The following is a 13,419-nucleotide window of genomic DNA, read 5'->3' on the forward strand; positions in this document are numbered from 1 at the left end:
AAACACCAAGTAAAAAGAACCCACCTCGATGTTAAGTGCCGTGGAGTCAGTTCCAACTCACAGTGACTCTGTATAGGGTTTCTGAGGAATGGCTGGTGAGTTTTAACTGCCAACACCTTGTGGTTCAAACCAATCTTTAGGTCTCGTGCTTATCCTACGGCAGCTGTTTTGTTTTTATTGTTTCAATAGGTATACACAGGACTGTAAAGCAGAAGAAAGTCTAAGGATATACTAAACCAACAACAGTTGTACAGTAATTTCTTTACTTGTACGGAGTGAATTGTTTTTATGGAAGCAACATACTACTATAAAAATGTATTGAATTAAAAAAGGGTAAAAGAAAGTAAAACCCACGTTAGGCTACCTCTTCTGAGCAGAAAAATTTTATTCCTTTTAATGACAAACAATTAAACCACATCCAAGGCCGTAACTTACAGACAAACCAAAGTAGCCATTGAAAGCATTAGATATTAAGATACAAGACATACAATGGGGATCTAGGGGGAATGCTTCACTATGGGAAGCTTACACCAAACCTTGCTGAATCAACAGTGGGGCTCTGCTAGTAGCGTGGATATGGCTGAGGGTAGGCGTGTTCCTGCAGAACTGAAGAACAGCTGTGCTTTTTACAAGGACCGAAGCATTTTAGACAGCACTGATAGGAACGTGTTTTCATGTTGAAGGGAAGAGGGAACCAGCTCCCTCCCATAGGGCATTAGGCTGCCTTGCAGAGGGCCACAGCGGAGAAGCGGACCTCCCCTTGCTCACGCTCAGTGAATTCTCTGCAGACTTTGGCTGCATCCTGAAAAGAAAGGAATGTCATTAATACCCCAAAGGCAACAGCTCACAGGGAAAGTTTCAAATAGAAAAGCACTTCTAAGGCTTCTTTGTGTGCAAAAGTTCACCCAGATACATTGTAAATCTTCCGTTAACCTTAACCTTGACCCAAATGAGTGAAGTCCGGAACTCTGCCTATTCTTTATTCAGATTCTCTCATGAAAATCCCTCCACCCTTGCCTCTCTAAGGTTTTCTCTGATTTCACATTCCTGGTATATACAAGAATCAGCTTAACAGTTCAAAATATTCTCAGGTAGGAGGAGCCAACAGACTAGAGACCCTCCCCTCCTAGGATTTGAGAAGACCACCAGACTGAGGAAACCCAGGAACACACCGTAGAGTTGCTTTTCAGAAGCTCTGACCAAGACTTCTACCATCTATGCCTGGCTAAGCGAGAAAATGATTCATTCTTTTCCTCAAATCAAAACAAGGCAGGAAACTGATCTCTCTTCCTACCTCAGAAATTCCCAGTGTTTAGAAACACATGTCTACTAAGCAAACTTTTTGTAAAACAGCCTTAAAGTTTAAAGCAGGGGTATGAACCAGTTCACTCTAGTTTCAGAATCTGCATTTCCACCCCAGATATACAAAATCAGCATCTACATTTTTAAAAGACCATCAGGTGATTGGGATCTTGTTAAAATGTAGATTCTCATTCAGTATATCTGCAGTGGAAATGCAAATTCCCAGCAGAAGGCTGAAATGGAATGAATTAGTTTAAAGCCCTGGCTTAAAGTAAACACCTGGTATTCCAGGTACAGGTACAATGAGATATTTATGGTGGAATGACATGAGTTACAACTTCTAAGACCAAAATTACAAAGGCTGGTAACTGAAAATGGATTCCAGTGTTAGTTATCAAATTCTGTAGCATTTCTATGCCTTGGGAGCACAAATATCCATTGCTCTTCTATTAGTAAAGAAATGCAGTGGATTCAGCGCAAAGGCAGCTCAACTCCACAAGCCAGAGATGTAGGACTTCTCAGAAGAATGCAAACACTCTATGCCGCATGGACCATAAGAGAGCGTGAGTTCCCGGAGTCCAGAAAACACCAATTGGATCATGAGTTTGAGCCACATTGAAGTTTCTTCCAGCTCTCCTGCTTTGGGACCACTTTTACAAACTTTAAGGATCCACACTTTATTCTATAGAATTCTTATCATCTTGATATTCCAGATCACCGCTCTCTAAACCAAGGCTTTCCTAAACAATCAGTTACTAATTGATATTAGGTGTAAACCTTTAAAGAGACCAGGCCAACTCCTAGACAGACAGCTTACTGAGTAGAGATCAAACTCATTCAACTTTGGAATACTAGGGATAATGTTATTTTCTCCTGGGTTTAATGATTCACTTAGCATATAGTTTAGAACATCTAAAAACCATCTTTAAACATATAGAACCATTCTTACTAAGAGTAAGAATTGTAGCTAATTAAGATGCTGCCTTCTATTCATTCAAAGTGAGACCCTAAACAGAGAAGATAGCTTTTATTTTTCTTATGCAAAAATATCTGTCTTTCCCGAATCTCAAAAATTCTACTCCTGTTAAGTTTTAGTCATCCTACATGAAGTGAATTCATCCCCGGCAAGATGGCTTGGCAAAGTGGCAGCATCAATGGGCTCAGGCATGGCGACAATTGTGAGGTCGGCCCTGGACCGGGCAGTGTTTCGTTCTGTTGTGCATAGGGTCTCTATGAGTCGGTACCGACTCAATGGCACCTAACAACACCAACATGAAGTGGTACAGTGGTTAAGTATTGGCTACTAACTGAAAGATCAGCACTTTGAACCCAACTGTTGCGTAAGAGAAAGATACAGCAAACAGTCTGCTTCCAAAAGGATTGCTGTTGTTGGTGTTAAGTGCCGTAGAGTCGGTTCCGAGTCATAGTGACCCTCTGTGTAGTAGGGTTTCCGAGGAGCAGCTTGTGGTTTGCAGTCCAGCGCTGATTCTATAGTGTCACACCAGAAGTCCCCGCCTAGTAAACCCATTGGGCCAGTTCTACTGTATCCTTTAGGATAGCTAAGAATTAAAATGGACTTAAAAGGCCAACAGGTAAAATATGTGAGCCATTTTATAATATTAGTATAGAATTGGAATCCTAGTGTGGCGTTATAGGATCAGCACTGGACTGTGAACCATAAAGTCAGTGGTTCAAACCTACCAGCTGCTCCTAGGAAATGCCACACAGAGTGGCTATGAGTGGGAACCAACTCAATGGCACTTAACAAGGAGTTCAGAATTAGGTAAGAATTAGTATACACTGTAGAAACTTTACTAGAAGTCTTTCCTCCAAATAGATCAAGTCAAGACATTCTGCCTCTGTTCTTTATTCTGACTCTACGCAACCCATACGTGATCTCTTCCTCCAATCCTCTCTTTCGCTCCATGTAACTATCCCCACACAGTGCTTGTAGATACAAGAATTTGCTCTGGGCACACTAGAGAAGGTGACCCTCCCGCTCAGAGTGGCATAATCTGGTCCACTGGTACCTTTAAGAGCCCTGGTGTGGTGCCACAGGGTAACACTGAACAGCAAGGTCAGTCTGAACCACAAGATCGGCGGTTCAAACTCACCAGCCACTCCTTGGAAACCATATACAGAGTCACTACAAGTCAGAACCAACTAAATGGCACTTGACCACAGCAAGCACCTTTAGGTTGCCAGGCCCATGCTGTGCTAAAGACAGACTTAGTACTGTGTTAAAAGCACAGGCTCGAAAAGCACACTCTAGGTTTGAAGCGCTGGCTTTGCTATGTAAGTCACTGATCACGGGCATTTCCTAACCTCTTTTGCAACCAAGTTTCCTAGTCTGTAAATGGGGTAATGTTGTTGTTAGGTGCCATCGAGTTGGTACCGACTCATAGCAACCCTATGCACAACAGAATGAAACACTGCCTAATCCTGGTCCAACCTCACTAACTGTTGCCATGCTTGAGCCCACTGATGCTGCCACTTTGCCAATCCATCTCTGGGGGGGTCTTCCTCTTTTTCTCTGACCCTCCACCTTACCAAACATGATATCCTTCTCCAGTCACTGGTCCCTCTCCTGACTGCTTAATGACAAAACCATTAAAGGGAGTCTATAATTAAGGTGGTGCTATGGGCTAATGCGTCAGATTGCAAAGTCGTTTGAACTGCCAACTGCTCCTTGGAAACCCTATACATAGTCACTATGGGTTGGATTAGACTCAACAGCACTTTAACAACAACAATAATGAATATAAGTCACTTGACATACTGTCTAGCATAGAGACTGACAAATTACGGCCTCGATCTAGTCTGTTGCATATTTTTGTACATCATGTTTATTGGAACACAGTCGTGTCCAATCATTTATATCACAGGACTTCAAAAAGTTCATGGAATTTTTAAGAATTCCATTTATCCATGAACACTTTTAAGCCCCAACCTCTGGTAGCATAGTGGTTACGAATCAGGCTGCTAATCTCACAGTCAGCAGTTCGAAACTACCAGCTGTTCTGCAGGAGAAAGATGAGGCTTTCTGCTCCTATAAAAATTTACAGCCTCGGAAACCCTGTACAGGGTCACTAAGTCAGAACCAACTCCACAGCACATAACAACAACATTATACCGTCTGGAGTCCTGGTGTGACACTGTGGGTTAATGAGCTGGACTTCAAGTCACTTTGGAGTGCAAAGTTAGTCTGAACAGCAAGGCTGGCGGTTCAAGCTCATCAGATGTTCCTCGGAAACCCTATAATGGGGCACTATGGGTCAGAACTGATTTGACAACAACATTATATTGTGTAGTGGTTTTGGAGTTTTAATGGCTTTGGAACTGGAACAATAGAGTTGAATACTGGCAACAGACATCATGTGTCTAAAATATTACCTGTCCCTGTGGCTTTTTAACACACAGTCAAGTGCTCAAAGATGAGCTATTACAACTACAAATGGAACAGTTGTATATAATCATTATATGTTGTTGTGAAGTGCTGTTGAGTCGGTTCTGACCTGTAGCGACTCTGTACAGGGTTTTCGAGGAGCAGCTGGTGAGTTTGAACCGCTGACCTTGCAGTTCAAATGGCTTTGCAGTCTGGCACATTAACCCACAGTGCCACACCAGGACTCCATAATCATTATATACATTTACATAATTAAAAATGTTGTTAAAACAAATTGATTTAATGCTAGACTCATTTCTAGGATGATAAACTTGTGTCTAGAATTGAGAGAGGCATCATACTTGGTAAAGGAGTAGGTAAGCAGAAAAAGACGACGCTTCCCAAGCTGGATTAACAGTGTTCATAACAATGTGAGGATGGCACAGGATCAGGCAGTTTCGTTTTGTTGTTAAGAGTAGGAATAGACTCACTGGGACCTACACTACCACCTTCTCATTACAACCTGAATAGAACTGGGAGTTATCACGGTTTTAAAGAAAAACCTTTATACATTGATAATCACAGTATGATTTATGTAGACTGAAGGAAAAAAGTTCCCACTACTTGTATTAGGAGGGTTACAGGGATCCTGAATGTTGCAATTCTTATAAAACATCTTTTAAATCTGCTCCTCTCAGCCTCATCATGGAAGCTGTTGTTATTGTAAAGTGCTCTCAAGTCGGTTCTGACTCATAGCAACCCTGTATAGGGTTTCCAAGGAGCAGGGGGTTGAGTTCAAACTGTTGACCTCGTGGTTCTAACTGACCTTGTGGTCCAGTGCTTTATCCCACAGCGTCATGCCAGGACACCATGGAAGAAGCAGTCAAGAAATCAAACGATGTATTGCCTTAGCCATATCTGCTGCACAAGACCTCTATGAAGTGTTCAAGAACAAAGATGACAGTTTGAAGACTAAAGTGAGCCTGACCCAAGCTAGGGTATTTTCATTAGCCTCATATGCATATGAAAGTTAGACAGTGAATAAGGAAGACCATAGAAGAATCGATGCATTTGAGTTATGGTGTTGGAGCAGAATATTGAAAGTGCGATGAACTGCCAGAAGAGCAAACAAATCTGTGTTAGAAGTACAGCCAGAGTGCTCCTTAGAAGCCAGGGTGACCAGACTTCATCTCTCACATACTTCGTACATAATATCAGTAGGGACCAGCCCTGGAGAAGGATATCATAGTTGGTAAAGCGGAAGGTCCATGCAAATGAGGAAGAAGACCCCCATCGAAGTGGACTGGCACTGCAGCAGCAGCAGCAATGCGTTCAAGCTTAATGATGATTATGAGGCTGGTGGAGGACTGGGCAGTGTTTCAGTCTGTTCTTACAGTTGCTATGAGTCAGAACTGACATAGCAGCACCTGACACAGCGTAACAGCACCTAACAACAACACTCCAGGTCTGAACAGTGGGTCATGTAAGAGGTTTATCACCTGTACCCAACTGTTCAACTAGAATCCCTAGTACACAGCCTAATAGACTGAGCCACATTCAGTCATCCTGGAGGACTCAGGAAAGGCTGAACTCAGGTTGCTGTTACTAAGCCTTCAGTTCTAATATAATTTAACAGGGCACTGGTCACCTTACTCCCACAGTGAACGAAAGCACTGGCTACCAGTAAATTAAGACAGTACACGATACAGATTTGTCAAGGCTCCTCTAAAGAATCCTTTTTAAAATAATGGGCTATAAAATAGGCAGAATTACTTAAAATGGTCTTTGAGTCCTAAAGACTGCTAACTAACCTGGACTATTGGTGCCACTCATCCAAGCATTAGCACTTTAGAAGAGCCATTTGGCTAAAATATGATCCCTAGAGAGATATGGAGTCTAGAAATTACCTGCAGTAGAGAGTCCTCTGAGCTGGTGCCATGGTTCACTGGAAAAGGCATCCGACCATCTAGAACAAAGAAACCCACCAAGTTCATTTCCTCTGCATTTTCTAACTGCTGGGCTTGCCCAGCCCCTAGGGAAGTTTTAGACTCTTGTGAATATCACTGTCACAAAGGGAAGACTGGTGTTCCCATACATCCTTCCCAAGCAATCCTCATCTGTAATATGTCACATGAGGCCAATCCAGCTGTCCTGATACAGGAGTCTTGTGCCCACCTACAGAGCATAAGTCAGAAGCTGTGTCTTCAGTATGGATTATTGAGGTAAGCAGGCATCTCTGGAGCTCTCAATTGCTCCTCAGTGACTAGTGATGGACCCCAAGTCTCCTTTGCCCTTGTTTGCCAAAAGGAAAGCCCATTACTACAAACGGAGGAGAAATGTCCAAGATAGGTAATCTTCCTTCTTGTCCTAAGTTAACAGAAATCACACTGACACACACAAATTCTTCTTACACTAGCAGGGTTAGATTCAAGCATTGATCTTTTTTCTCAAAGTGTTCTGTACCTGAAAAGGATGATGCTAGAGACCAGTTACTGGCAATGCTGGGGGAAGTAGGAAGAGTAAGCCTGAAAACATTATGTATACAACAGGTGCCAACTTACTCTCTACTGGTTCCTGACTAAAGACATTCATTTTTCAAGTCAGTTGGCTCTGAGAGTTCTGGATACAATACATGATTAAATACTCCCATAAGTCAGTTTTGAATCAAATAGCTGACAAGCCTGTATTAAGCATTATACTGTTTCCAACAGCCAACTGGAAAGGACAGGAAAGAGGCTGGAGTGGGTGGGGGTTGGGGTGTGCATTCAGTTTGTGTTAATGGTGGTCAAATAGTTTTTAAAAGGTTATCAAGATCCCCAGTGTCACTGAGCTGCTGTGGAGGACTAAGCAGCCTCCCACAAGCTCCCTTGCACGTCCGTCCCCACAGCCTGCCTTCTCCCGGTGCCAACTTCCACAAGCTGTTTCCACCGAGGAATCTTATCGCATGTCAGCTATCCAGAACCTCCACTCTGTCAACCCCTTTGCTGAGGCAAGTAAGAGTGATGACCTGCTTTCTGCTGGGACTGAGAATTATATCCATAAGAAGTCAACAGAGAAATGGCAGGAAGACCCTTACTACTTGTCCAAGGGATCGCTGATGGTTATGATAAAAATGAAGGCGTTTAAGAAATTTGCCTGCAATGGTAGTGTAATTGAGCATCCAGAATATGGAGAAGTAATTCAACTACAGGGCGACCAGCACAAGAACATATGCCAATTCCTTGTAGAGATTGCACTGGCAAGGACAACCAGCTGAAGGGTCATGGGTTTTAAATGCTTGTGGCTCACTGAAGCTTAAGTGAGGATTTCCTTGCAATGAGTAGAAAATTTCCCTCTGTGCCTTGTCACATGTTTAAAACCTCACAGCATGTATAATGTCCACTTTTAACTTGGACTAGTGTTGACACTCCTTCATGCAATAAACTGAAAACAGCCAAACAATTTTAAAGGTGACACAACTTGAAGAATGTAACCAGTTATCACTGAATAATACATGTTGAAACTGTTGAAGTGATGTAGGTTTTTCTGTGTATCCTCACCAAAAAAAAAATTAATGCTCCCACAAAACACCTTGTTGTTTTGACTTCTTAAAAGCTACATACGGAGTGAAACTTACCTAGTTCATAGAGGTGGCCATCCACGTTGTTAAACAGAATAAAGTGAAAGTTTATTTTGTCATCTACCTGAAAAATAGTTAAAGAACTTATTTAAAATCAGCAATTTTAAGTTGAACTTGTAGAAAAATAAGTTCTCTCAGTATTCAAATGCAATTTGCATGAACCAACATGCTTCTACTTCATGAACAATTACTACAGGTATATTTGTGAATTTCCTACACACTAGGTGCTGGTCATCTCTCATACTTTGGACATATTGTCAGGAGGGAACAATCGCTGGAGAAGGATATCATGTTTGGTAAGCTGGAGGGTCAGAGAAAAATAGGAAGACCCTCAACGAGATGGATTGACCAAGTGGCAGCATCGATGGACTCAAGTGTGGCAACAGTCGTGAGGTTGGCCCAGGATTGGGCATTGTTTCATTCTGCTGTGCATAAGGTCGCTATATATTGTGCTGACTTGATGGCGCCTAATATATATATTGTGCCAACTCGATGGCACCTAACAACAACAACAACAAGGTGCTGGTCTAAGCTCCTTAGGGTAGCAACGGTGTGCCTTTAAGAACTCTATGAGAAGGGGAGCAAGGTTAAGGGAAAGTGTCACACCCAAGATCAAGGTCAAATCCACCGACAGTTGTTTTAAAGTTACTGTCTTAACAGGAGTCTTCTTGGTGAACATGGTTAATGATTTGGCTAGTAACAAAAAGATTGGTAGCTCAAACCTGGGCACTGGCTATTCGGAAGACTTGGTGATGTGCTTCCAACAAGAGTACAGTGAAGAAAACCCTATGGGGCAGTTCTATTCCATCACATGGGATCACTGTGAAGTACAATCAACTCAATGGCAGACAACAATGACTTAAATATTTATCAGCAACTGACTTGGAGGTTTTGTTCAGATTTTAGTACCTACAAACCTTCTAGAAATTGTCAGTCTTTCTTAGTATATCTTTCTCTCTACAAAACAGAGGATGAGAAGACTATTTGAAATGCTCAATTAGGAGCTCTGGCAGCGCAGTGGTTACGAATCAGGCTGCAAACTTTAAGATCACCAGTTTGAAACTACCAGCTGTTCCACAGGAGAAAGATAAGTCTTTTTGCTCCCGTAAAGATTTACAGCCTTGGAAACTCTGTACAGGATTGTTATGAGTCGGAACCAACTCCACGGCACATAACAAACCAACCAACCAGTCACTCCATAAAACTCAATGGGATCTCAACAAAATACTCTTCCTCTGAATTTACCAAAGACTGTATCAACTGCCAACTAGAGTTTCTTCTTAACGTTTTATTGTGAATTGAGTGAAGGTTCACAGAGCAGATCCGTTTTCCATTCGAAAATTTATACACTTCTTTTTTCATGTCATTGATTGCAATCCTCCCAATGTAACAGCACTTATCCTACTTTCTGTGTTTCCTGTTTCCATTCCTCTTATTTCTGAGCTTTGTCCTCACGTAAATGCTGCCCTTCTGATCTCAGTCAATTATTTTAACATGTGCAGACCTCACTACTGTTACTGTTCTCCTTATAGATCTATTGTTTGGCTGAAAATTGAGCTGGGGGGGTGAGTTCATTTTCAGACCTGCAAGGTAGCTGAGGGCAATCATCTCGGGGGTGCCACCAGTCTATCTGATCAGTAAGTTTGGGGTTTTTGGTTGTTGTTTTTTTTAATGATTTTGAGTTTTGTTTCACATTTCTCTCCTACTCTAGCCAGGACATTCTAATGTGATCTCTCCTTTCAGAGCAATAGATAGTGGCAACAGGGAACCATCTAGTTCTTCAGGGCATGGAGATTGAGGTTTGCATGGGCCATTAGTCCACTGGACTAATTGTTTCCACGCATTTTCAATTGTCATCATCTTCTTTCCTTCAGACAAGAGACCAATAGTTGCACTTAGATGGCCACTGGCTAATGAGTTTTTAAAGACCCTGGTCACTACTCCCCAAAGTAGAATGTTGAACATTATCTCTGTGGTATATGTTATGCCAACTGAACTTAGGTGTCCCCCAAAACTATGGTCTTGAGCCCACAGTCCAGTAATTCATTCAACTCAAGGTATTTGGGTATGTCTAAGAAGTTTTTGTAACTTTGTCCACTGTATACTCCACCACATTAATGGACAGATTTGTAGTAAAGGTAAATACCCATAGACAAATATCCTGTCAAACTTCATATATTTGTGAGTATACACCTACTTTCTCACACCATTCAGCATGCTTATCTATCCAGGCACCCACTAATAGACAGCCATTATTGCAGGATTGTCTGCCAACTAGATTTCTGAAGTCATTATGAATAGCTCTACTAAAACTTCATTTGAGTAGAATTTCCTGGCATCAATTGGCCTTGGGTGAATAGCATTTGCTGGGTTCCCGTAAGAGTTTTGCACACATACTTCAGTACACCAGGCGCTGCCCAGACTGCCCGGCTCTGATCTGTATTTGCACTTACCCGGCACTGGCCTTCCTGCGCCACAGCATCATGGGCAGCCTGGATGGCCTGCAAACACAGAGGAAATAATTAGCACGAAAACATCCGACATGATTTAAACACAATGTTCGGGAAATTTGATTCCTACCTCGTTCTTTTCAAAGCATTTTGCTCTGTCTTCAGGGGACATCTTCTCCGTTTCAGAAAGAAACTGTTTCAGGACTGACCCATTCTCTTTTAAAACAAATGGCATGCATTAACACAGATGCAATGGTGCAGATGGGTTCACATTTATTACTGCACACAACTAGCCATGTTTGGCGACTTGAATCATTAGCATAGCCTCCAACCAAAGCTGTGGACGAGTTCTCCCTTCTCCAGCCCTTCCCTACCCTCACCCTACCCCCGACTACATCCCACCCAGTCAGTCACAGTTGGCCCTTCCATTCCTCCACTGCCAAAGCCCTTTTTGCCTCTGCTCCTGGCCACCTCCAATCATGTGCATTGTCACTACCCACTCGTCTTCCAAGCTCAGCTATCACTCACAGGGCACTTACCCATTCACTACACGTCATTTGTGAGATTTTTAGTGCCATGAAGGGCACAGTTGCCTTGTCTACTGCTGTCTCTGCAGCACCCTCACAGTGCACAAGTCAAAGTTCATAAGGAACAACCTCATCTCAACAACTCTCTTCCCAAGGTTTTTCTTTCAGAGTAGGAAGTTCAATCTCAGTCATTCAGTTATCTGGTGGTTGTGTAGTGTGGAGTCAGTTCCAATTCATAGCAACTCTACATAGGGTGTTTTCAATAACCTCATATGCATGTGAAAGCTGGGCAGTGAATAAGGAAGACGATAGAAGAATTGATGCCTTTGAGTTATGGTGTTGGAGAAGAATATTGAAAGTGCCATGGGCTGCTAAAAGAAACAACAGATCTGTGTTGGAAGAAGTGCAGCCAGAGTGCTCCTTAGAGGTCAAGATGACCAAACTTCATCTCTCATACTTTGGACATATTGTCAGGAGGGAGCAGTCACTGGAGAAGGATATCATGTTTGGTAAGGTGAAGGTCAGAGAAAAAGAGGAAGACCCCCAATGAGATGGACTGGCCAAGTGGCAGCATCGATGGACTCAAGCATGGCAATGGTAGTGAGCTTGGCCCAGGACTGGGCAGTGTTTTGTTCTGCTGTGCTTAAGGTCGCTATGAGTCAATACGGACTCCATGGCACCTAACAACAACAACTGCATAGGGTTTCCGAGGCTGCAAGTCTTTACCAGAGCAGAAAGCCTCATCTTTCTCCCACGGAATGGCTGGTAGTTTCAAACTGCTGACCTTGAGGTTAGAAGGCTGACTTGTTAAGCACTATGCTAGCACATAGCTCCTATTCAGACCTAGCTAGACATTAACACAAAGACATAGCTCCTATCCAGACCTAGCTAGACATTAACACAAAGATCTTCAATTTAAAAGGAAAGTGCTCTCTGCCCAGCCTAGAAACAGCCAACAAAAACATGAGTGCCTTGTGTTTGTTCAGTGTGACTAAAGCTAGGAGACATTGGTTACACAGCTCTAGCAAGAACAATTTTTACATTAAAAGACCTTAACTTGAACTTCTAGCTTTCAACAGTGTTTTGGTTTGTTGTTGTTTTTGAGAAAAAAAAACAAAAAACAAAACTGTTAATGTGAAGCCCCTCTCCAACATTTGGATATGACAAGAATCTCCTCTTCACTTTCTGAGGACTGTGGTTCAGCTGAAGTCTCTGACACCATCATTACCATAGTGACAGAAATGTGAGTGTCCCTGGGGTCACCAGGATGGCAGTGCTCCAGTGAAGTGATGAGACTTATAAAGAACTGGAAAGAAATCACGCTATACCATCTTTCACTATGACTCAGGCAAGCCAATTATCTGAAGAGGCAAACTACAAGATCTAGATGGCATAGCCAGCCAACTGATTTCTAAAGTGTATCAAGAATAGAACCTTGGTCACATTTACCTTGTAAAAAGACAAACAGCGAACCATTAGCTTAGGTTACTCAAGTCTCACCACCACCCAATGTCTTCAATCAGAAGGTGGCACACTACTGCTGCCCATTTCTGTACAAAGTTTGACTGGAGCACAGCCACATCCATTTGTTTATATCCTTTCTATGGTTTCTCTTTTGCTCTATGATAACAGAGTCTGTAGGGTCCCTCAAAACCTAAAATACTTACTCTCTTCTTGTTAAGTGCTGTCTAGTCAGTTCCAACTCAAAGCGACCCTATCTAAGGTTTCTGAGGAATGGCTGGTGGGTTTGAACCACCAACCTGTCATGGAGTAATTGCACAGAGTTAAGTCCAGTGCTTATCCTATAACACTGCACTCTAGCCCTCTATAAAAAGAGGTTTCGTGGAGCTGCTCACACTTACCAACTCTTTCTCAGGAGAAAGATGAAGCTTTCTGCTCCCATAAAGGTTCACAGCCTTGGAAACCCTATATATAGAGTCAGAACTGCCTTGATGGCTGACAGTGAGTTGGAGCCCTCTATAAAGAGTCTGTTGATGCCTGGTTTATTGTTATTCCAATATATTTAAGTGTCATCGATTGTTCCTCTGTAATGTAAAGGCTGATGTCTGTCACCAGATTTTATTCACAGCTGGCTCTTCTAGGGTTTCTACCTGCTGGTGGTGTGGTGAACCACAG

At 42.5% G+C, this 13,419-nt stretch overlaps 1 protein-coding gene across 1 annotated transcript in view; it reads right to left on the reverse strand.

Moving 5' to 3' along the window:
- Positions 1-365: 365 nt before the first annotated feature.
- UCHL1 (ubiquitin carboxyl-terminal esterase L1 (ubiquitin thiolesterase)) overlaps positions 366-13,419 on the reverse strand; it is a 19,373-nt gene continuing 6,319 nt past the window's right edge. Inside the window, exons 5-9 of the mRNA XM_006876607.1 lie at positions 10,887-10,972; positions 10,760-10,807; positions 8,304-8,370; positions 6,595-6,653; positions 366-802 (exon numbers count right to left, since the gene is read on the reverse strand). Of these exons, the coding sequence (XP_006876669.1) occupies positions 716-802; positions 6,595-6,653; positions 8,304-8,370; positions 10,760-10,807; positions 10,887-10,972 (347 nt within the window). The 3' untranslated portion in view covers positions 366-715. The remainder of the gene's footprint in view (positions 803-6,594; positions 6,654-8,303; positions 8,371-10,759; positions 10,808-10,886; positions 10,973-13,419) is intronic.

This window comes from Chrysochloris asiatica, unplaced genomic scaffold (assembly GCF_000296735.1).
Source record: "Chrysochloris asiatica unplaced genomic scaffold, ChrAsi1.0 scaffold00394, whole genome shotgun sequence".
Lineage (NCBI taxonomy): Eukaryota > Metazoa > Chordata > Mammalia > Afrosoricida > Chrysochloridae > Chrysochloris > Chrysochloris asiatica.